The 25,658-nt window shown below is 41.5% G+C and overlaps 1 protein-coding gene across 1 annotated transcript in view; it reads left to right on the top strand.

The window, feature by feature from the left end:
- Window positions 1-473: 473 nt before the first annotated feature.
- Window positions 474-25,658, top strand: part of LOC133622743 (arf-GAP with coiled-coil, ANK repeat and PH domain-containing protein 3-like) — a 129,738-nt gene continuing 104,553 nt past the window's right edge. Inside the window, exon 1 of the mRNA XM_072915884.1 lies at window positions 474-617. Coding sequence (XP_072771985.1) covers window positions 571-617 — 47 coding nt within the window. The 5' untranslated portion in view covers window positions 474-570. The remainder of the gene's footprint in view (window positions 618-25,658) is intronic.

Raw genomic sequence — 25,658 nt, 5'->3', positions numbered from 1 at the left:
GTATTTCCGAATTGGTTTAACCGCAACCCGCCCGCATCTATTTAAAATCTAATTTTTTTTAATTTCACCCGCCCGACCCGCGGATTATCCGCGGACTCCGCGGTTGTGTCCACAAACCGCGCATCTCTAATATATATATTTACACTTTGTTACATATTTACACTTTGTTACATATATATATATATATATATATTTACACGTTGTTACATATACATGTATATATATTTACACGTTGTTACATATATATATTTACACGTTGTTACATATATATATTTACACTTTGTTACATTGTGATGAACGACAAGGTGTTTTGTGATGAACGACAAAGTGAAGGTCAAGACAACAAATGGTCGCAGTACTGCAGCTCGCCGCCAGTCGGCGCCGCGCCTCTTCAGCGACGTCATCCTCATCTTCCTCCTCCTCTTACTCCTCCTCTTCCTCCACCTCGGCGGGTCGCAGTCTCTCCAGTCCCCGCATCAGCCAGCTCGTCACCGGGCAGATCCTCCGCATCCTCGGTGAGCGCGGGAGATGACACCGGAAGTGTGAGTGGACGACACGACGAGACGCAACATGACGGTGGACTTTGAAGAATGTATCAAAGATTCTCCCCGCTTCAGGTAAAACACACCTTCTTCTTTTCATTTTCTTCCTGCTGCCTGCTTCTTTTTTTTTTTTTTACCATGTTTCCACGAAGAGAGGCGATACATGATATATCATTTATCATTTATATACAATCCATCCATCCATCCATTTTCTACCGCTTGTCCCGTTCGGGGTCGCGGGGGGTGCTGGAGCCTATCTCAGCAACATTCGGGCGGAAGGCGGGGTACACCCTGGACAAGTCACCATCTCATTGCAGGACATGATATATCATTTATCATTTATATACACGCATATATCATGCGTAAATTATATATCATGCGTGTAAATGATATATCATGCGTGTAAATGATATATCATGCGTGTAAATGACATATCATGCGTGTAAATTGTATATCATTTATCATTTATATACACGCATGTATCATGCGTAAATGATATATCATGCGTGTAAATGATATATGCGTGTAAATGATATATCATGCGTGTAAATGATATATGCGTGTAAATGATATATCATGCGTGTAAATGACATATCATGCGTGTAAATTGTATATCATTTATCATTTATATACACGCATGTATCATGCGTAAATGATATATCATGCGTGTAAATGATATATGCGTGTAAATGATATATCATGCGTGTAAATGATATATGCGTGAAAATGATATATCATGCGTGTAAATGATTTATCATGCGTGTAAATTTTATATCATTTATCATTTATATACACGCATATATCATGCGTAAATGATATATCATGCGTGTAAATGATATATGCGTGTAAATGATATATCATGCGTGTAAATGATATATGCGTGTAAATGATATATCATGCGTGTAAATGATTTATCATGCGTGTAAATTTTATATCATTTATCATTTATATACACGCATATATCATGCGTAAATGATATATCATGCGTGTAAATGATATATGCGTGTAAATGATATATCATGCGTGTAAATGATATATCATGCGTGTAAATTTTATATCATTTATCATTTATATACACGCATATATCATGCGTAAATGATATATCATGCGTGTAAGTGATATATGCGTGTAAATGATATATCATGCGTGTAAATGATATATGCGTGTAAATGATATATCATGCGTGTAAATGATATATGCGTGTAAATGATATATCATGCGTGTAAATGATATATGCGTGTAAATGATATATCATGCGTGTAAATGATATATGCGTGTAAATGATATATCATGCGTGTAAATGATTTATCATGCGTGTAAATTTTATATCATTTATCATTTATATACACGCATATATCATGCGTAAATGATATATCATGCGTGTAAATGATATATGCGTGTAAATGATATATCATGCGTGTAAATGATATATCATGCGTGTAAATTTTATATCATTTATCATTTATATACACGCATATATCATGCGTAAATGATATATCATGCGTGTAAGTGATATATGCGTGTAAATGATATATCATGCGTGTAAATGATATATGCGTGTAAATGATATATCATGCGTGTAAATGATATATCATGCGTGTAAATTTTATATCATTTATCATTTATATACACGCATATATCATGCGTAAATGATATATCATGCGTGTAAGTGATATATGCGTGTAAATGATATATCATGCGTGTAAATGATATATGCGTGTAAATGATATATCATGCGTGTAAATGATTTATCATGCGTGTAAATTTTATATCATTTATCATTTATATACACGCATATATCATGCGTAAATGATATATCATGCGTGTAAATGATATATGCGTGTAAATGATATATCATGCGTGTAAATGATATATGCGTGTAAATGATATATCATGCGTGTAAATGATATATCATGCGTGTAAATTTTATATCATTTATCATTTATATACACGCATATATCATGCGTAAATGATATATCATGCGTGTAAGTGATATATGCGTGTAAATGATATATCATGCGTGTAAATGATATATGCGTGTAAATGATATATCATGCGTGTAAATGATATATCATGCGTGTAAATTTTATATCATTTATCATTTATATACACGCATATATCATGCGTAAATGATATATCATGCGTGTAAATGATATATGCGTGTAAATGATATATCATGCGTGTAAATGATATATGCGTGTAAATGATATATCATGCGTGTAAATGATATATCATGCGTGTAAATTTTATATCATTTATCATTTATATACACGCATATATCATGCGTAAATGATATATCATGCGTGTAAATGATATATGCGTGTAAATGATATATCATGCGTGTAAATGATATATGCGTGTAAATGATATATCATGCGTGTAAATGATTTATCATGCGTGTAAATTTTATATCATTTATCATTTATATACACGCATATATCATGCGTAAATGATATATCATGCGTGTAAGTGATATATGCGTGTAAATGATATATCATGCGTGTAAATGATATATGCGTGTAAATGATATATCATGCGTGTAAATGATATATCATGCGTGTAAATTTTATATCATTTATCATTTATATACACGCATATATCATGCGTAAATGATATATCATGCGTGTAAGTGATATATGCGTGTAAATGATATATCATGCGTGTAAATGATATATGCGTGTAAATGATATATCATGCGTGTAAATGATATATCATGCGTGTAAATGATATGTCATGCGTGTAAATGATATATCATGTGTGTAAATGATATATCATGTGATATATCATGCGTGTAACTGATATGTCATGTGTGTAAATGATATATCATGCGTGTAAATGATATATCATGCGTGTAAATGATATATCATGCGTGTAAATGATATATCTTGCATGTAAATGATATACCATGCGTGTAAATTATATATAATTCGTGTAAATTATAAATCATGCGTGGAAATGATATATCATACGTGTAAATTATATATTATGCGTGGAAATGATATATCATGCGTGGAATGATATACCATGCGTGTAAATTATATATAATGCGTGGAAATGATATGTCATGCGTGTAAATGACATATCATGCGTGTAAATGATATATCATGCGCGTAAATGATATATCATGTGTGTAAATAATACATCGTGCGTGTAAATGATATATCATGCGTTTAAATGATATATAATGCGTGTAAATGATTTATAATGCGTGTAAATGATATATCATGCGTGTAAATGATATATCATGCTTGTATATAATATATAATGCTTGTAAATGATAAATGAGGTGTGTATGTGTGGATCAGTGGGAATGTAAAGGTGTGGTGAGGGTGTGAACATGTGATGTATGAAGATGCTAAAGTCTTCATAAGTATGCTTATTAATCCATGTGGGGTGTTGTCACTCTTTTATATTTACATGTCAAGGTGTGTGTGTGTGCGTGTGTGTGTGTGTGTGTGTGTGTGTGTATGTGTGTGTGAGAGAAAGAGAGAGAAAAGGCCCTGTAGTCCCCAGCATTTATGAGAAAGTTCTTGCAGCATGGAGGTGTGACCATGTTCTTGCAGCATGGAGGTGTGACCATGTTCTTGCAGCATGGAGGTGTGGCCATGTTCTTGCAGCATGGAGGTGTGGCCACGTTCTTGCAGCATGGAGGTGTGGCCACGTTCTTGCAGCATGGAGGTGTGACCATGTTCTTGCAACATGGAGGTGTGTCCATGTTCTTGCAGCATGGAGGTGTGGCCATGTTCTTGCAGCATGGAGGTGTGACCATGTTCGTGCAGCATGGAGGTGACCATGTTCTTGCAGCATGGAGGTGTATCCATGTTCTTGCAGCATGGAGGTGTGGCCATGTTCTTGCAGCATGGAGGTGTGACCATGTTCTTGCAGCATGGAGGTGTGACCATGTTCTTGCAGCATGGAGGTGTGACCATGTTCTTGCAGCATGGAGGTGTGACCATGTTCTTGCAGCATGGAGGTGTGACCATGTTCTTGCAGCATGGAGGTGTGACCATGTTCTTGCAGCATGGAGGTGTGACCATGTTCTTGCAGCATGGAGGTGTGACCATGTTCTTGCAGCATGGAGGTGTGACCATGTTCTTGCAGCATGGAGGTGTGACCATGTTCTTGCAGCATGGTCCAGATGTTTGACCAGGGTGGTGTGTCGCTGCCCTCCATCCAGGTGCAAGAAGTAGTTTGGTGTGTTGCTTCCATCTTTAGTGGAAATGTGTGTGGAGGGATGAGGGTGATGAGAATGGATGAAAGAGACTCAGTGATGGTGAGGAGGAATGGTCACAGGAAGAGGCGGAGAAGGAGGGTTTTTTTTAGAGCACAATCCAAGTGACTGTTGTGAAGATTTGGAAAATTCCTTGGATGTTTGTGAGTGACAGCAAGTAACCATCATGAGGACTTTGAATATGACCAATGTATGATCCTGTAACTACTTGGTATCGGATCGATACCTAAATGTGTGGTATCATCCAAAACTAATGTCAAGTATCAAAGAAGAGAAGAATAAGGGATTATTACATTTTAGCAGAAGTGTAAATAGAACATGTTAAAACAGAAAATAAGCAGATATTAACAGTAAATGAACAAGTAGATTAATAACCAATTTTTACAGTTTGTCCCCTCATAATGTAGACAAAATAATAGGTAGATAAATGACACAATATGTTACTGCATACGTCAGCAGACTAATTAGGAGTCTTTGTTTGTTTACTTACTACTAAAAGACAAGTTGTCTAGTATGTTCACTATTTTAGTTAAGGACTAAATTACAATAATAAACATATGTTTCATGTACCCTAAGATATTTTGTTACAATAAAGACAATAATGAATTTTTTTGTGCTCCCCTTTATTTAGAAAAGTATCAAAGTACTGAAAAATATGGAAATACATTTTGGTGGTGGTACTAAAATATTGGTATGAGGACAAGACTAGACTGGAAGTATTGCCAATAGTGTTAATGTTAGTTCTATGTTCTCCACTTTGCACCAGCATGGTCTGCTCTAGGATCAAATGTGTCTCCCTGGTTCCTCTCCATTGTCGCGTGTCTTCTTCTGACTGATGTTTTCAACATGGCCTGTGGTTTATGACTTGGATCCAGTCCAAAGTCAAGTCCAGCGCAGCCATCTGGCATTGTGCTGGGGGGAAAGTCCCAGTCCTGTAAGACCCTGTGGTCCCCGCCGTAACGTACAGAACCAAGTCACAGCTCAACTGGACTGAAGGAAAGTCCTTCTGTCATGACTTGAACACATCCTGGTTTCTCATATCCGGCTTTCCACATCTTGGATGCTTGCATGCATCAGGTCAGCCAACTAAAGAGGAGGTGGTCTGTGACTGCAGAGGTTGGAATGTTTGAGATGTTCCTTCTCCATGGCTCTGCTTGTTGCGTCATTTCAGGAGAACCAATGATAAGAATACTCCCAGCAGGTCTTGACTTGTGCCACCTCCATCTTTCATTTTGTTCTGCATGACTGAGTGTGCATGAAGGGGTGTTTGTGCCTTGGTCCACACCTGCTGTAGGTGCACCTGCTCAATGTTTTGTCATCTGGCTTCATTTTCTTCACCACGGCTCGCTTTTCTTTCATTGCCATGCAGAGTTTCAGATTATTTAGATAGTATTTCATTGCATGCAACGTTTCAGACTAGTTAGATTTTGAGCAGACGATTGTGGCAACAACAAAAAAATGTGATTGATATTATAATCACGATTAATTACACAATTTAAAAACATTTTTGTACCACCAAAACGTAACTGTAATTATATATTTTTTAAAACCTGGATATAAATGAGTAATTAATAAACCACAACATGTAAAATAATAAAAGCAATAAACATCCATCCATCCATCCAGCCATCCATCCATCCATTCATCCATTTTTTACCGCTTATTCCCTTCGGGGTCGCGGGGGGCGCTGGAGCCTATCTCAGCTACAATCGGGCGGAAGGCAGGGTACACCCTGGATAAGTCGCCATCTCATCGCAGGGCCAACACAGATAGACAGACATATACCAAAACATTTAAATGTTTTGTTGTAAAAAAAACTAAAAAAAATTAGTTGTTCAATTGTAATTGTTTTTTATTCAGTTTTTTTTTACCTTTTACACTTATTTTACCACCACGGTGTGCGCTCTTTGTGTAACATAAAATATGATACAATGTTTGTTTGCTCACATTTACTTGTTTAGTACAATTTTGACCAGTATTTAGTACATTGTACTTGAGCAAGGCATTTATTCAACCTTTATTTTGTTGACGCAGTCAGACTGGATGTGGTGCACCGTGCTCTTATTGTGAAGGGGGAAGTGTGCTGTGCTGTTGTTGATATGTGAAAATGTATTGCTTTTCTTCTAGAATTTAGTGGGTGCAGCTTATATACCGGTGTGAGTCTGAAAAACTAGGGTATTTGGTATTTTGGTGGTGTAGGGCGTGTTCTCAGCTGGACGTATAAAGAGGCAACTCACTTGAGCTTGTTAAAAAACACAAAAGAGAGCCTGTCAGGTTGTGACTGTTGTTTGTACATTGATGTTACATCCATGATGTCGTTCACAACAACACAACAGATGAGATATGTTGTGTGTGTGTGATTGTTTGTACATTAATGTTACATCCATGATGTCGTTCACAACAACACAACAGATGAGATATGTTGTGTGTGTGTGATTGTTTGTACATTAATGTTACATCCATGATAGTGTTCACAACAACACAACAGATGAGATGTGTTGTGTGTGTATGATTGTTTGTACATTAATGTTACATCCATGATGTCGTTCACAACAACACATGAGATGTGTTGCGTGTGTATGATTGTTTGTACATTGATGTTACATGCATGATGTCGTTCACAACAACACAACAGATGAGATGTGTTGTGTGTGTATGATTGTTTGTACATTAATGTTACATCCATGATGTCGTTCACAACAACACAACAGATGACATGTGTTGTGTGTGTATGATTGTTTGTACATAGATGTTACATCCATGACGTCCTTCACAACAACACAAGAGATGAGATGTGTTATGTGTGTATGATTGCTTGTACATTAATGTTACATGCATGATATCCTTCACAACAACACAACAGATGACATGTGTTGTGTGTGTATGATTGTTTGTACATTGATGTTACAGCCATGATGTCCTTCACAACAACACAACAGATGAGATGTGTTGTGTGTGTATGATTGTTTGTACATTGATGTTACATCCATGATGTCGTTCACAACAACACAACAGATGACAGGTGTTGTGTGTATATGATTGTTTGTACATTGATGCTACATCTATGATGTCGTTCACAACAACACAACAGATGACAGGTGTTGTGTGTGTATGATTGTTTGTACATTGATGTTACATCTATGATGTCGTTCACAACAACACAACAGATGACAGGTGTTGTGTGTGTATGATTGTTTGTACATTGATGTTACATCCATGATGTCGTTCACAACAACACAACAGGTGAGATGTGTTGTGTGTGTATGATTGTTTGTACATTAATGTTACATCCATGATGTCGTTCACAACAACTACCTGCAGTCAAGGAAGCAGGGCGAAACTTTCTCACGGCGTGCAGCAACAGAGCGACCAGAGCGGCGTGTGCTGTGCCACTCGGGCGGGCATTAGCCCTTGAGTGCCCGGTAAAATAGTAAATTCCGGCGTCGCTAAGTGTCTACGTTGGTGTGGCTCGTTTCTAGCCTAGATCCAAGTTGCACTGCAGCCGGGCTCGGCTCACCTTCAGCCGTGGCCCAGGTTAGCATGGGTCTGAAGCCAAGGAGAGTGGTTAGCCCCCCTGAGGACGACATGGAAGAAATTAAGAAATCTCTTGAGTTCTTGTCGGCTGAGATCGCAACAATTGCTGACCAGCAAAAGAAAATTGTGGATCTGATGGGTGACATTCAGTCACTCAAAAGACTGAACACGGAGAAAGACAAAGCTATAAAAGTTTTGGAATGTCGCGTGGCCGACTTGGAGCAGTACTCCCGCATGAACAACGTGATCGTCAGCGGACTTAAGACCAAGCATCGGTCATACGCCAGTGTGGCAGCCCGGGAGAACGGTCCCGTAGGGCGGGAGGGAGTTCAATCGGAGTCAGAGGTGGAATCACTGGAGCAGCAGGTGGTCAGCTTTTTGGGGAGCAGGAGGATCTCCGTGGACAGGAGCGACATTGAAGCCTGTCACACCCTGCCTACGAGAACCAAAGGAGCAACACCAGCGATCATCATTCGCTTCACCAACAGAAAGAACAAGATCGCGATCCTAAAACAGGGTCGCAAATTAAAAGGAACGGAGGTGTACATTAACAAACACCTCACAAAAAGGAATGGTGAGATCGCCAGGCGCGCACGAATCCTGAGGAAGCAAAGCAAAATTCAGTCTACATGGACTGCCAGCTGTAAAGTGTTTATCAAGCTGAATGGTACCACCCCAGAAGAGGAGAAAGTCATGGTCATCAACGACATCAGTGATTTGGACAAATTCGATATCTGAGGAACTATCTGCGGCGAGGTAGGACCCCTGTGTCTACTCATGGACACTTTTCACACACACATCATGACTGTCACTCATTGTTTCCCTTTTTTATTCTTTAGTTTTTTTTATTCTTTAGTTGTTTGCTGCAGTTGCAGATGTCATGCCTATGTACTAGTTGGGCGTTGTTATATATGTCTACCTGTACGGCTTTTTAGGCCTCATAGCAGGCCTACACTACTGTGTTTCAGGGTTAATTGTAAAAAGCAATATAAGTCATCAATCGCTCTCTCTCTTCATCATGGTTTCATACAACCTTAAACTACTCGGCAAAGGCCTACTGATAGCTCATTTGAATATCTGTAGCTTAAGAAATAAAATCCCTGATTTATGTATGATAATGAAGTCTAATGATATACACATTATGGCAATATCTGAAACCCATCTTGACTCCTCTTTTGAGGATGATGAATTAGCTGTAGATGGATACACAATTTTTAGGAAGGATAGAACAAGATATGGTGGAGGTATAGCTGTGTATGTGCAGAGTCACATTCCTGTGAAAGTAAGACATGATTTAATGTTGGCTGATATTGAGGCCCTGTGGATCCAGGTTCACCTGCCACAGACCAAACCCATACTGGTTGGGTGCTGCTATAGACCACCTAGTGCCGATATAAAATACCTGGATTTAATATGAAAGATGTTGGATAAATCTAGTGATGAGAACAGAGAGATATATTTTACTGGGGACACAAACATTGATTGGTCTGCTATGTGCCCGCTGAAAAAGAAACTTATTGCTGTAACTAATGCCTGTAACCTCACACAGACTATTACACTACCAACCAGATCAACTATAAATAGAAATGGGCTAAAGTCATCCAAATGCATTGACCACCTATTCACTAATGTTCCTGATAAATGCACTAAAACAGTATCAATAGCTCTTGGCTTTACGGATCACAACTTAATTGCAATAAGGAGGAAGACCAAGCTCTCCAAAGCTCCTAGTGTGACTATACATAAAAGATCTTATAAATATTTTAATGAAGAAAAATTTATAGATGATGTGGAACATGTTAACTGGGAAAGTGTGTGTCTTGAGGAGGATCCCGAAGCTGCTTTGAGCACATTCATGAAGTTATTTTTGCAGATTGCAGATAAGCATGCTCCTGTCAGGAAAACAACTGTCAAGGCAAATGGCGCCCCTTGGTTAGGGAATGAGCTCAAAGCACTTATGAAGCAACGTAACCAGGCTAAAAAGTTGGCAGACTCTTCTGGTCTACTTTCTGATGCGATGATCTATCGTAAATTAAGAAATCGTGTAACTAAAATAAATAGAAGTAATAAAAAGGTATATTATCAGACAAAGATCTATGACTTTAGACATGATGGAAAACAATTGTGGACAATTTTAAATCAAATAATGGGAAGATCAGCATCATGTAAAACAAATTCGTATATAGAAGTTGATGGAGCTTACCTGACTAAGCCAATGGAAATTGCCACATATTTTAATAATTACTTCACAAACAAGGTGGAAAATCTGAGAGTGAATATGACGCCTTCTGATGGCTCCTCCTCATGCACATTAATTGAAAATCATATAATGAAGGGTAAAAACTGCAGGTTCCATTTTGTACCAGTTAGTAGTTCTGATATTGAGAAATTGTTGTTATCACTGCCATCTGATAAACCTGCTGGGACGGACATGCTAGATGGCAAATTGTTAAGAATTGCGGCATGCCATGTATCAACTCCGATTTGTCATATATTTAATAAATCATTAAGATATGGAGTCTTTCCTGGGGTTTGGAAGGAGGCTAAGGTCATCCCTCTACCCAAGGACAAAAATAAAGATTTTACTGGTAAAAACAGTAGACCAATAAGCATACTTCCTGTTCTTAGTAAATTGATGGAAAAAGTTGTTTTCAAACAAATTCAAGATTACTTTACCTACAACAAACTGATGTCGGGTTCCCAGCATGCTTATAGGCAAGGTCACTCAACATCTACTGCTCTAGCTCAGCTGACTGATGACTGGCTGTCACAAATGGATGTCAAGAAGATGGTTGGTACTGTCCTGATTGACTTTAGTGCGGCATTCGATGTCATAGATCACAACATAATGATCTCCAAACTGAGAAAATATGGTTTTAATAGTATGACATTTTTTTGGATGTTGAGCTATCTATCAGCAAGATCACAGAAAGTGTGTTTTAATGGTAGCCTATCTGAACGCAAGTACAATTACTGCGGCGTGCCTCAAGGAAGCTGCTTAGGTCCTTTACTTTTTATTATTTTTACTAATGATCTTCCCTGTGTTACAACAAACACCAATATGGTTATGTATGCAGATGACACAACTCTATACAGTACTGCCTCTACCTTAAATGACCTAGAAAACAACTTAAATCAGGACCTGGAGAGAGTGTCCCGCTGGGTAAATGATAGTAAACTTGTTGTGAATATTGACAAAACAAAAAGCATTCTTTTTGGATCCAGGCATATGCTTGTTGATGACCCACAGCTTCATATTTTAATGTCAGACATACGTATTGAGCAGGTCAAAAAAGCAAAATTGCTTGGTGTGCTATTAGACAGTCAACTGTCATGGTCCGATCATATTAATGGTATTTCAATGAAAATGGGAAGAGGTTTAGCCATGGTCAGGAGGTGCTCCACCTTCTTGACATCCTCAACAATGGCTCAAGTCATACAGTCCTTGGTTTTCTGTCATCTTCATTACTGTCCTATAATATGGTCCGCTACGACTAAGTCTGACCTGAACAAACTGCAACTTGTTCAGAACAGAGCGGCTAGACTGGTACTTAAATGTTCTTTGCACACTAATATTTCATTTATGCATTCACGCCTGTCCTGGTTGTCTGTTGAACAAAATATGCATTGTAGTCTCATTATGTTCTTTAGAACTATCATTTTAGATCAATCACCAGATTACTTTTACAAACAGTTTTTAAAATCAACTAACACACATATTCATGACACTAGGAATGCCAGCAATGGCTATTTGGCACTTCCTGCTCCCAGGACCAATCTCCTCAAACATACAGTCATGTATAGATGTACATCATTTTGGAATGGGTTGCCATCTCACATTAATCTCTCACAAAGTAAATTGTCATTCAAGACAGCTTTGAAGATACACCTATTGCAGCTGCCCACATGACGAGAATTTTTAATACTGGTTTTAACTAGCTTTTTATCTTATGTTGTATTTTTCCATTGTATAATGTCTGTTATTGCATGTATTCTTTGCATTTTTATTTTGTATGCTCCTATATGGACCCCAGGAAGACTAGCAGTCGCCTTGGCGTCAGCTAATGGGGATCCATTCAATAAACAATAAACAATAAACAACACAACAGATGAGATGTGTGTGTATGATTGTTTGTACATTGATGTTGCATCCACAATGTCGTTCACAACAACACCATTTTGATATTTTGTATTTAAAAAAACAGATGATATATATATTTAAAGACAAAACATTGTGTTTATAGGCAACTAAGTATATTATTATAATTCGTTTTTATTATTACTTTTATTTTTTATTTTTTACATTTTCACTGTTGTTTTTTAGATATGTTATTTGAAAATACACAACTTTTGAAGTTTTAGCAGACATTTGCACAAAGTATCGGTATGGACTCAGTATCACTGATACCAGCCTTGAGAGAAAATCGTTGGTATCGCACATGACTGCGTGTCAGTGGAGCAGAACCATGGTTGATATCTGCATCTGAAAGTTGTCCAACCTGCTGGATCGTCATCACTTCAAGTTTCAGCCCACATGGTCGCCAGTATCATTAGAAAAAATACATCTTGTTTTATTTTCCCAAAGCAGAAGAGGCTTTGAAATTTATGTTGTCGCATACTGAAAAGTCAAGTATGGGGGCGCCATATTGATATGTTTTTATTAAAAAAAGGTTATAAACAGAAAAATTATATATATTTAAAGACATGTTTATAGGTAACTAAATATATTATTATTAAATATTACTTTAAAAAAAATTCAGCTTTTTCTAATTATGTTCGGATTTTTCCTTTTTTTTTTTTCTTACATTTTTAAATTTTTTTTCCCCCATGTAAGAATAAAATAATTGTGTGACTGCATAATTGACTATGTCAAAAATTCGGAAACAGGAGTTATTTGTTCTTTTACTATTTCATCGTTGTATTAAGTTATAACATTATTTATATTTTCCAGTGTTCTCATGATTTGCTAACAAGGTCGGGTCCCGGCACCAAAATAATGCGTGTCCAACCCTGCACCAAATCCTCACGGATTAAGGGGATCTGGGTTCGAATCCCCGTTTGGAGTTTGCATGTGCGTGTGCAGATTTTCTCCAGGTACTCTGAGAATATACTGTAGAAACATGAAGTTGTCAATAGTTGTTGGTCTTTTCCCCAAAGTCACCTGGGATAGGCTCCAGCTTACTTCTCACTTTGGGCTAAGCACTACAAGCTTTGAACCAGTGAGGCTAATATGTGGAATTTTATTGGGAAACGGCCAAGCCCAAATGTGAAAAAGGTAAAAAATCCTCCCCGGGATGAGTCACAGGTTACCCGGGAAGAACAAGACAAAATGTAGAAAAAAGCCAAAAACGGTTCAAAATCACCCCAGGGGGTGACTTCCATATTGATTTGTATTCAGAAAGTGGTCATGCAACACCGACAGAGACACTGAAAAGATGTGTTGATGTCTGTCCTGTTTTGTGCCTTGAACCGGAAGTACAACCGTCCATAGCGTTAACGCTCCCAAGGAGTCTTCACTCCAATATAACTAAAACAATTCTTACTTGCTAGACCGTCCCATGTGTGATGTCTGTAGGAGTGTTTTCATGCATATTTATTAGCGTCGTTAGCACGTGTCTGTGTTAGTATTATTAACTTACAATTACATTATTTTTGTCTTGTTTCAGTTTTGTAAATTCACCAAAATGTCACAGTGGAGTTATTGAGTCTGTTTAGCTGATTGGAGAACTACCTTGCGCAGCTAGTGGGTCCATGACCAGGACTTCCGTTTTGTTTGATCAGCCGTTTTACTGCCGTGTTGCAGGAAACACGGTATCTATTTGCAAAATCTTTGGTACCGGCATATATCTGTGGCTTATAGTCCAGTGTGGCTAAAATATGTCAAAATATTTATTTCTCCTAAAATTGTGTGGGTGTGGTTTACGTACGGTAATATGTCCTCACTTCTGCCGTTCACACAAATAAATGTGAAACGAATCACTTCCAGCTACTAAAGTGTTTCATTAGCAGTTGGAATGGCAACTTCTGTCTCTTAGAACCAAATCATGTTTATAGAACACCTCTAGTCCAATAGGAACCAATCAATCAAAGATTACTAAAAAGTGCTTTTGTCGCCACCTTAGATTTGGTTTTCCTGGCATGACTTTAAAAGCTTGCGTCCGTTTATTGGCGGATGAAAGTGCTCTCCAGATATCTGTCTGGCGCCAAGCGTCTGGATTACTTCCTGCGTCACGGCTTTTAATCCTGCATATCTCCTCACCTGTCCCAGATAATCAGCCTGAAATGTGAAAAGGAGCCTGGGAAGTGAGGGAATAATGTAGAAAACATCTTTCAAATCCCCCAGTGGCCAAAATAGGCCTTCTGTGTCAACAAAACATGAAGAAGGATTTCAGACCTCCCCCTGTGGAACTATCACAGCATTAGCATCTACTTGCTCTATATCATGTACCAGCTCTATATCAGGTACCAGCTCTATCTCAGGTACCATCTCTATATCAGGGCGGCTGCCACACATTCTTTTAGAATGATTGATATTAAAAAAGGTGAAATGGAAGCAGAACAAACGGTTTATTGTTGTTGCTCAAAAAGTCATCATGAATCCAAATCAATGTTTAAGCTTTCTACTTTGAAATATGTTTTAGGAAAACAAGCTTGCATAGTTAATAAAGTTAATAAAGGGCATAGATCATTAATAAAAAGACAGTAGATGTGACATTGATGTGGTGGTCCAAACATTGGAAGTAAAGAAAGACAAATAAGATCTTTTTTAAACCTGTCCTTGTTCCACAAATATTCATGACTTATTGTTCACATCTATATTTCACTTTTGAGGGAAACATGGCATATTTGCATAAAAGACCCCCCCAAAAATGCAACTTTATATCGACAGATCCGGAGTTGATCTAAAGAATTAAGCGCTGAAAGTATAAAAAGTGTAAAGACAAGAATCACTTTAGTGACCGGGAGTCTTTCTGGTCCACAGGATCTTTAATGGAGGAAGTGCAAACAATTCTCTAAATGTTGCTTTTTAAATTGGGAAATATTGAAATCAAAAGTGAAAGTATCAGTGATTGTCACACACACACACACACACACACACACACACACACACACACACACACACACACACACACACACACACACACACAGACACACACACACACACGCACTCACTAGCTAGGTGTGGCCCCCGCATGCTTGGACTTTTCAGTATGTGGCCCTCGACACCCCTGCCATGTATCACATATGCCTTAACCAAGTCTGCATTTTCTCTAAATTGCACATTCCATAACTCTGTGCAAATACCAAGAATAAAATGTACGGTACTGGTCATCATCTCCAGGGATTTGTCCTTTGAAGGTATCTGGAGGTCTTCCTTTTTATGACCAGATTGTGTTTGTGTTGATTTCACTTAGTCTTTTTATGATCAGATTGTGTTTGTGTTGATTTCACTCAATCTTTTTATGATCAGATTGTGTTTGTGTTGATTTCACTTAGTCTTTTTGTCGGGTCTTGATCTGGTCGGTCAGACAGTGTTCCTAATAAAATACTCTTTGACTAGAATGCAAACATTCCAGCCAATCAGTGCCATTTACTTGTCCATCCATCCATCCATCCATCCATTTTCTACCGCTTGTCCCTTTTGGGGTGGCGGGGGTTGCTGGAGCCTATCCCAGCTGCACATGGGGGGAAGGCGGGGTACACCCTGGACAAGTCGCCACCTCATCACAGGCCATTATTTTGTTGTAACCTAAATGTCGGTCGTTTTTATCCCCAACTCTAAGTCTGTTGATGCCCACATTGAGCCATTCAAAATGTGTATTAGCCAATTTCAGGCAACTTTATTCAATTTGAATGCAAAGTTCCTAAAATAAAGATGACTCACTGTGTCACAAGTCTGAAAGTGACAGGAGTGAGTTTTTAGCATGGTTAGCAAACACAACTATAGCATGTTGACACTAAGCATATTATATTAGTGATTCCACAAAAACATTATTTTTAAATGATGAATAAACACTCAGTTGAAATGTCATCAAATATACTTACTTTTTTAGCTTCTGAATGATGCAACATACTGTAGACCATGGAACTCGTAGAATACTGTAGACCATGGGACTTGTAGAATACCATAGACCATGGCACTCGTGAAATACTGTAGACCATGGTACTCGTAGAATACTGTAGACCATGGGACTCGTAGAATACTGTAGACCATGGGACTCGTGGAATATTATAGACCATGGCACTCGTGGAATACTGTAGACCATGGTACTCGTGGAATACTGTAGACCATGGGACTTGTGGAATATTGTAGACAATGGGACTTGTGGAATGTTCCATGTTTTCAGAGGGTGCATGTAAAGTGTTAGGGTATGGAGTAACACAAATACTGTATTTTCCGGACTATAGTGCGCACCGGCAGATAAGCCGTACCCACTAAATAAATAAAAATATATGTTTCCATATATCAGCCCCACGGACTATAAGCCACAGACATAAACATGGGTTATTTACACAGAATATGTTTATTTACATACCTTCAGTGTTTCCAAACAGTGTCTGGGACACGGCAGTAAAATGGCTGATCAAACAAAACAGAAGTCATGGTCATGGACCGACGAGCTGCGCAAGCTAGCTTTCCAATAAGCTAAACAGACTCAATAACTCCACGCTGACCTTTTGGTGAATTTACTGAGGAATTTGTGAAAGTGAAACAATACAAAAAGAATGTAAGTTAATATTACTAACACAGACACTCGTCAACATCATTCTATCCATTTTCTACCGCTTGTCCCTTTCGGGTTAGCGGGGGGTGCTGGAGCCTATCCCAGACACATTCGGGCGCTAGACGGGGTACACCCTAGACAAGGAAGACGAGGTACACAAGGAAGGCGGGGTACACCCTGGACAAGTGAGACGAGGTATACAAGGAAGGCAGTGTACACCCTGGACAAGGAAGACGGGGTACACCCTGGACAAGCAAGATGGGGTACATCCTGGACAAGGAAGGCTGAGTACACCTTGGACAAGGGAGACGGGGTACACCCTGAACAAGCAAGACGGGGTACACCCTGGACAAGCAAGACGGGGTACACCCTAAACAAGCAAGACGGGGTACATCCTGGACAAGGAAGGCTGAGTACACCCTGGACAAAGAAGACGGCGTACACCCTGGACAAGGAAGACTGTGTACACCCTGGACAAGGAAGGCGGGTACACCCTGGACAAGGAAGATGGTGTACACCCTGGACAAGTGTCCACCTCATGGCAGGACCTTGGTATTGTGAGGCACATGCACTAACCACTGTTCCACCGTGCTGCAGCTTATAGTCCGGTGCGGCTAATATGTGGACAACTATTTTTGGACTTATAATTTAGTGGGTGTGGCTTATATATTGGTGCGCTCTATAGTCCAGAAAATACAGTATTAGCATTTTGGACAGACTAATACGATCATTATTGATGATGTGCAACTGATGTCATAATGACGGGGAAATGTTGGTGTGGCACTCATGGTTCTTCTGCTCAATACCACCACACTGCAGTGGAAACTAACAACCACCCCATTTTGTTCCATTTCACTCTCTGCCCTGGAAATGCCAAGTTTCCCTTCTGCACATGTTCTTGTTCCACCAATCATCTGTTAGCGCTTCTAGAAAGCAACATGAACCTGAAAGGAAAGAGAGTCCTCTGACCTTTTTCATGGCACAAAAAGCCAACACTGAGCCAAAAGTGTTTGGAAAAATATGAAGAAGCACTTTTCAGCAGAGCACATGGAGATGTTGAGAGAGTCCTCCATGGAACTGGTCTGAACCATCCCTGCTATTTCAAAGACTTGTGGACTGGAAGCGTCACATTGGTGACATCATCATCATCTACACCTGCACCTGCATGGCCAGGTGAGCACAGGACATGTTTAGAGATAAACATCTGACTACTGTAATCCAAACCACAGCTTGTAGTTACAAACTGATATCATTTTCCTAGAAAATGTACTTTTGAACACAAGCAATTGCTAAAACAAGCAACTCAAACAAATGTTTGGATACCCTAAGTTTTGTATTTTCACACATTAACATCAAGTCTTGTCCATAAAACAGTTTTGTATGAAGAGCTAGTTTGGTCAGAATGCTTCAATCACCAATAAATGTCTATCAATAATACAATTTTTGACCAAAACTATTTTGTTGATTTCTTTTGATGTTGTCATTTCTCCCATTCATTAGAATCTTTATTTTTGTGGATCCTCTATCAAGTCAGTGCATGCTTGCTAAGAGAGGAAGTAGATGTTATGTACCGTATTTTCCGCACTATAAGGCGCACCGGATTATTAGCCGCACCTTCAATGAATTACATATTTCATAACTTTGTCCACCAATAAGCCGCCCCGGATTATAAGCCGCGCCTACGCTGCGCTAAAGGGAATGTCAAAAAAACAGTCAGATAGTTCAGTCAAACTTTAATAATATATTGAAAACCAGCGTTCTAACAACTCTGTCCCAAAATGTACGCAAATGTGCAATCACAAACATAGTAAAATTCAAAATGGTGTAGAGCAATAGCAACATAATGTTGCTCGAACGTTAATGTCACAACACACAAAATAAACATAGCGCTCACCTTCTGAAGTTATTCTTCATTCGTAAATCCTTCGAATTCTTCGTCTTCGGTGTCCGAATTGAAAAGTTGCGCAAGCGTGGTATCCAAAATGGCCGGTTCCGTCTCGTCGAAGTCATCGGAGTCAGTGTCGCTGTTGTTCTGTGAATCCTGCCTTCCGGAAAGCTCGGACCACAGTTGTGACCGAAATATCTGCCCAGGCATTTACGATCCACTGGCAAATGTTGGCGTATGTCGTCCGGCGCTGTCTGCCCGTCTTAGTGAAGGTGTGTTCGCCTTCGGAGCTGTGTGAAAAAAGCCACCCGGCCTCTTCGCGTAAACTTCCCTTAACCACTCGCTCATCTTTTCTTCATCCATCCATCCCTTCGAGTTAGCTTTTATGATGACGCCGGCTGGAAAGGTCTCTTTTGGCAAGGTCTTCCTTTTGAATATCACCATGGGTGGAAGTTAGCATGGCAAGCTAGAACCACAGTGAAGGATGACTTCTCATTCCCTGTGGTGCGAATATTCACCGTACGTGCTCCCGTTCCACAGTGCGGTTCACAGGAATATCAGTTGCTGTGAAATACGGTAGTAATCCGTGTGCGGATGGAGAGATTGCGTCTTTTTATGAACCGGATCGCTTAGTAGGAGCCATTTTGTGGTCTTTACAGATGTAAACAGGAAATGAAACGTACGGTGATATCCGCGCGTTTTTTCTTCTTCTTCCGGGGGCGGGCGGTAGCTTACAGTAGAAGAAGAAGCGCTTCCTGTTCTATGGGGGCGGGTGCTTACCTTGGCGGTTGCTTGCGTAGAAGAAGAAGCGCTTCCTGTTCTACCGGGAAAAAAGATGGCGGCTGTTTACCGAAGTTGCGAGATCGAAACTTTATGAAAATGAATCGTAATAAAGCGCACCGGGTTATAAGGCGCACTGTTAGCTTTTGAGAAAATTTGTGGTTTTTAGGTGCGCCTTATAGTGCGGAAAATACGGTACTGAATTAAAGACGTGACAAAGCTTAATTGACTAAGTTTCTAGTGAAGCAGAATGAGTCCAACACCAGCCAAGGATGTTAAAATATCTTCTTTTCCCGACGAGAAGCCACTACTTTTTTTCCAACGCTTTAAATCCTGCGGCGTATAAAACAGTAATTGAGGGATTTTCCTTCGCTAACGGCCATGTTGTTTTGTGTTCAACAAAAAGGTTTCATATTACACCGACGAAGACACTAAAAAGATCTTTTGGACCAGTTTCCTGATTGGAGGTGCTGCGGGGTTTAAAATGTACTTCCTCTTGTGTGCCTTGAACCAGAAATATAACCGTTCTTAGCGTTTTTTACTCGTATAGAGTCTTTATTCATCAGTCCAAGTAACCTTTGTAAGTTTTACAATATAACTAAAACAATTCTTACTTACTAAACGTCCCATGTGTGATGTCTGTAGGAGTGTTTTCATGCATATTTGTACGTGCTATCGTAATGGAATCAAGCTTGTGTCGTTAGCATTTGCGAATATGCTAACACATTTACAAGTGTCTGTGTTAGTATAATTAACTTACAAAGTTATTATTTTTGTATTGTTTCAGTTTGGTAAATTCACCAGAACGTCACTGTGGAGTCATTGAGTCTGTTTAGCTGATTGGAGAGCCAGCTTGCGCAGCAAGTGGGTCCATGACCATGACTGACGTTTTGTTTAATCAGCCGTTTTACTGCCGCATTACCGGCACCGTTGGGAATGAATTTAAGGTATGTAAATACAAATCTTTTGTATATATCTGCGGCTAATATATGTAAAAATATGTTTTCTTCTAAATTTGCTGGGTACGGCTTGAATACCAATGCGCTCTATAGCCCGTAAAATAGGGTACTATCTAAATGGCGGACATTTATCCATAATAGTATGGAAAAGCTGCTGATACCAAGCTGGAAGGAGATACCATTGTTATGATCCGCTGCCCGGATCATATTTTTTGTTTACGTTTTCAAGACACTTGTGTTTTTTGTTAGTTTTGGACTCCTTGAGTGCCTGTTTTGTACACCTGAGTTTGTTGCCATGGCTGCTTATTATTTTCACCTGCCGCGTTTGTTCCCGACACGCACCTGTTTGTCATCATTGACATTATTATTTAAGCCTGCCTTCCCTGTCATTCGTTCTTGCTTCGTAGTTTGCTTTTTGCAACAGTTGACGACTTTTGTTCTGGCTCTGTACCTGTTAGCTTCCACGCTAGGTTCTGTTACTCGCTAGCTCCCACGCTAGTCTTCCTTAGTTTTACCTTATGTGCTATGAGCACCCTTTTCTTTGTTTCTTCTGAGTTATTCCGTAAATAAATCATTTCTTTTACTTTCACGCTGTGTCCGAAGTCCGTTGCATCCTGGGAGAACGAAACCCCGCATCACCATGCGCCCCGGTCGTCACAGTACGAAGCAAGCAAAGAGTTCTTTCGCATCGGGCATGACGGAGGTGGATGAAGAAGGTGCGTGGATGGTCCTCCGAGCTATGGAGGCAGAGACGCTCCGCTGCAATCCAGATGACGAGATGATATGGGGACCTGGAGGTGTTCTGGTCCCGATCGACTCCATCTGGCCCGGGGAGGTCCGCTCTCAGCCCGCTCGCACGCGTTAGCGAAGGCGGAAGTCGCACAAAACGGCTTCAGCTCGCGACAGAGACGCGCCACCCCCGCAATTCTTCCCTCGGGAACACAGCCAAGCAGCCCAGGATTCCCCTCCGCCGATGTTTGGTAATCCCATTACTCACTTTGCCAAACAGTTCACTGATTGGGCTGTCAGTCAGCTGGAGACCCGCGTGGATGACGTCATCCCGTCCACTGGTGATGACGTCATAGACGAAGACATTTTTTTAAATTCAGTCAACTCTTTCTGTCAGCCGCCTCCAAATGACTTTAATTCTACAATTAAGCATTATCAGGACATTTTTTTTAAATATAAGTCTAGTCAGTCCCAGTCACATTCTGGTTTTCAAGCCCCACCCCCTATGGCTCAAGCTCCGCCCACTCCTCGGTTTTCTCCCTCCTGGTCGTCCCTACAGTCCACTATTGAAGAGCAGAATAGACAATTTGGACAATCAAAAGGGGAGGAGCCTACCCACCTCCTCACCTCCTCCCTCCCACCCCTAAAGACTGTTCCAGACTGCACAAGACGCGTCTGGGATCCGCTTCTTGAGGGGGGGGCTAGTACTGGGTGCTAGTGGGCGGGCACAGCTGCGCCCAGCCAAGCCCAAACCTCCATGCCGGCCTCCGCCACCAGACCTTCGGCATGCTAAGCCGCAACCCCCGGCCAGGCCACCTCCGCCAAAGTCACGCCCAGCACCTGCTCCAAGGCTGGTTCTCGCACCAGCACCGAATCCAAGTCTGGTTTCCACACCAGCACCGACTCCAAGTCTGGTTTCCGCACCAGCACCTGTTTCCACGGCAACGACAACGACAGCCCGGACGCCTGCCACTCTGACGCCACCATCAACCCTGGTGGTCCTGCAAACACCATCCTCTCCACCTCCTGCTCCATCGCTGCAAAGCACACGAGACCCCGCAGTGACCGACCAAGTAAAAAGGGCATTGCACCAACAGGCCAAACAACTTGGACAACAGGAGGAACAGTTTGGCGTTCTTGGGGCTTGCGTCAACGCCATGGCGGAACGCCAAGACGCCCGCCTTGACGCTTTGGAGAAACAGCTGGGAAGTATACTCACCGCTCTGCAGGTGATGATTCCCCCTACGGCCAACCCAGCAGTCCAGCTGAGACATTCACCACCCGCAGATACTCCGTTGCCTGATTCGCCCTTGGCTCCGCCCACGCCGACAGACGAGCCGCCTGCTCCGCCTCTGGCTCCGCCCACGCCGACAGGCGAGCCGCCTGCTCCGCCTCTGGCTCCGCCCACGCCGACAGACGAGCCGCCTGCTCCGCCCACGCCGACAGACGAGCCGCCTGCTCCGCCTCTGGCTCCGCCCACGCCGACAGACGAGCCGCCTGCTCCGCCTCTGGCTCCGCCCACGCCGACAGACGAGCCGCCTGCTCCGCCCACGCCGACAGCGACGCTGCCTCCTGTTTTCACGGCGACGACGCTTCCTGTTTCCACGGCGACGACGCTTCCTGTTTCCACGGCGACGACGCTTCCTGTTTCCATGGCGACGACGCTTCCTGCTTCCACGGCGACAACGCTTCCTGCTTCCACAGCGACGACGACTCCTCCTGCTTCCACGGCGACGACGACTCCTCCTGCTTCCACGGCGACGACGACTCCTCCTGCTTCCACGGCGACGACGACTCCTCCTGCTTCCACGGCGACGACGACTCCTCCTGCTTCCACGGCGACGTCTGCTCTCTCCTCGTCTCCGTTGGACCTTTCCAGGGCGCCGCCACCTTCCTCGCCCTCATCGTCATCTCAGCGACCTCGAGTGGTCTGGCTGCGCAAGCGGCGCTCTCGGAGGTTAGAGTATGGACGCCAGTGGCGCAAACAGCAGCGACACCCGAGACGTAGTCGCAGAACTCTCCGGCTGCTGAACTTCTGGCGCCACTCACGCCCACCTTCTCGGCAGCCACGAATGTGGCCTTTCCGTGGTCGCCCGCCTTGCCTCCGGCAGCGGCGTTCCATTCGCCGCCGCCACCTGACTCGTCCCCGGTGGATTCGGGGACACGTGGCCTGGCGACCCTCCGCCAAATCCTCCCTCCACCCTCCCTTGACTCTTGAACTTTGTTATCGCTGGGGGGGTATTAGTTTCTCCAGGGGACATCTGGAATCTGTCCCTTAAGGGGGGGGTACTGTTATGATCCGCTGCCCGGATCATATTTTTTGTTTACGTTTTCAAGACACTTGTGTTTTTTGTTAGTTTTGGACTCCTTGAGTGCCTGTTTTGTACACCTGAGTTTGTTGCCATGGCTGCTTATTATTTTCACCTGCCGCGTTTGTTCCCGACACGCACCTGTTTGTCATCACTGACATTATTATTTAAGCCTGCCTTCCCTGTCATTCGTTCTTGCTTCGTAGTTTGCTTTTTGCAACAGTTGACGACTTTTGTTCTTGCTCTGTACCTGTTAGCTTCCACGCTAGGTTCTGTTACTCGCTAGCTCCCACGTTAGTCTTCCTTAGTTGTACCTTATGTGCTATGAGCACCCTTTTCTTTGTTTCTTCTGAGTTATTCCGTAAATAAATCATTTATTTTACCTTCACGCTGTGTCCGAAGTCCGTTGCATCCTGGGAGAACGAAACCCCGCATCACCATGCGCCCCGGTCGTCACAACCATAGTGGACTCTCACATTATTATTACATCATAAAACTACTGTAGTACATTTTACTGTATTGTTTTCAACAATATTTCTTATCTAAATGTTTGGGTGGGCCAAGAAGCAGTTAGCTTATTTCAATTTATTTCAGTGGGAGACGTTTTGAGATACAAGTGTTTTGAGTTAAGAGTGCTGTCACAGAACCAATCAAGCTTGTAAGTTGAGGTATGTCATGTTGTGCAATAATAATAATGGCTGCCCACCAAACCTGCTTTGCAGTAATAAGCCAATGACTTATTGTGGCTTTATGACTACAAAGACTAAAAAGTATGAATATGTGTTTTGAAGAATGAGACTTCAGCCTTTTGAAGATGTCACTGATGATTGATTGAAGTCAGTGCACAGTGCAACAACCTGTCACAAAGTTTTTCATGTTCTGCCAGCCCCCAAACAATCCTATCCATCCATCTTACAGCAGAGGCTGGAGCTTATCCCAGTTGACTTAGTGACTCAGGTAGTGTCTTCATTGGTATTCATGTTGTAGGGCTAAAGTTCCTTCCTATGTTTACTTTTTGCTTTATTGAGCACCGTTCTCTGCACCTGCTTTAGTTTAGTGATGGGTGTTTCCACCTGCTGTCTCCACTAATCATGCCCCTTTTTGGTGCCCGTCTCGGCCTTCTTTGGACGCTGGACCATTCAACGCTCTATACCTTTGTTTAGTACGCTACATTAAGTGACTTTGAGTTTCGCAAGGCAATGCTTCTGGAGGACTTCCTAGTTTCATGACCCATTTGTATTTGCCTTGTTTGCACGCTGCTTCCTGTCGTCATTTTGCATCTTGAGAACATAACCATATATATATATATATATATATATATATATATATATATATATATATATATATATATATATATATATATATATATATATATATAAAAGTTAAAGTTAATGTACCAATGATTGTCACACACACACTAGGTGTAGTGAAATTTGTCCCCTGCATTTGACCCATTCCCTTGTTCACTCCCTGGGAGGTGAGGAGAGCAGTGAGCAGCAGTGGTGGCCGCGCCCAGGAATCATTTTGGGTGATTTATCTCCCAATTCCAACCCTTGATGCTGAGTGCCAAGCAGGGAGGTAATAGGTCCCTTTTATATATATATATATATATATATATATATATATATATATATATATATATATATATATATATATATATATATATATATATCCATCCATCCATCCATCCATCTTCTTCCACTTATCCGAGGTCGGGTCGCGGGGGCAGCAGCTTAAGCAGGGAAGCCCAGACTTCCCTCTCCCCAGCCACTCCGTCCAGCTCCTCCCGGGGGATCCCGAGGCGTTCCCAGGCCAGCCGGGAGAGATAGTCTTCCCAGCGTGTCCTGGGTCTTCCCCGTGGCCTCCTACCGGTCGGACGTGCCCGAAACACCTTCCTAGGGAGGCGTTCGGGTGGCATCCTGACCAGATGCCCGAACCACCTCATCTGGCTCCTCTCGATGTG

This window comes from Nerophis lumbriciformis, linkage group LG23, assembly GCF_033978685.3.
Source record: "Nerophis lumbriciformis linkage group LG23, RoL_Nlum_v2.1, whole genome shotgun sequence".
In the NCBI taxonomy this organism is placed as follows: Eukaryota; Metazoa; Chordata; class Actinopteri; order Syngnathiformes; family Syngnathidae; genus Nerophis; species Nerophis lumbriciformis.
This window is presented reverse-complemented; position numbering and strand designations above follow the sequence as displayed.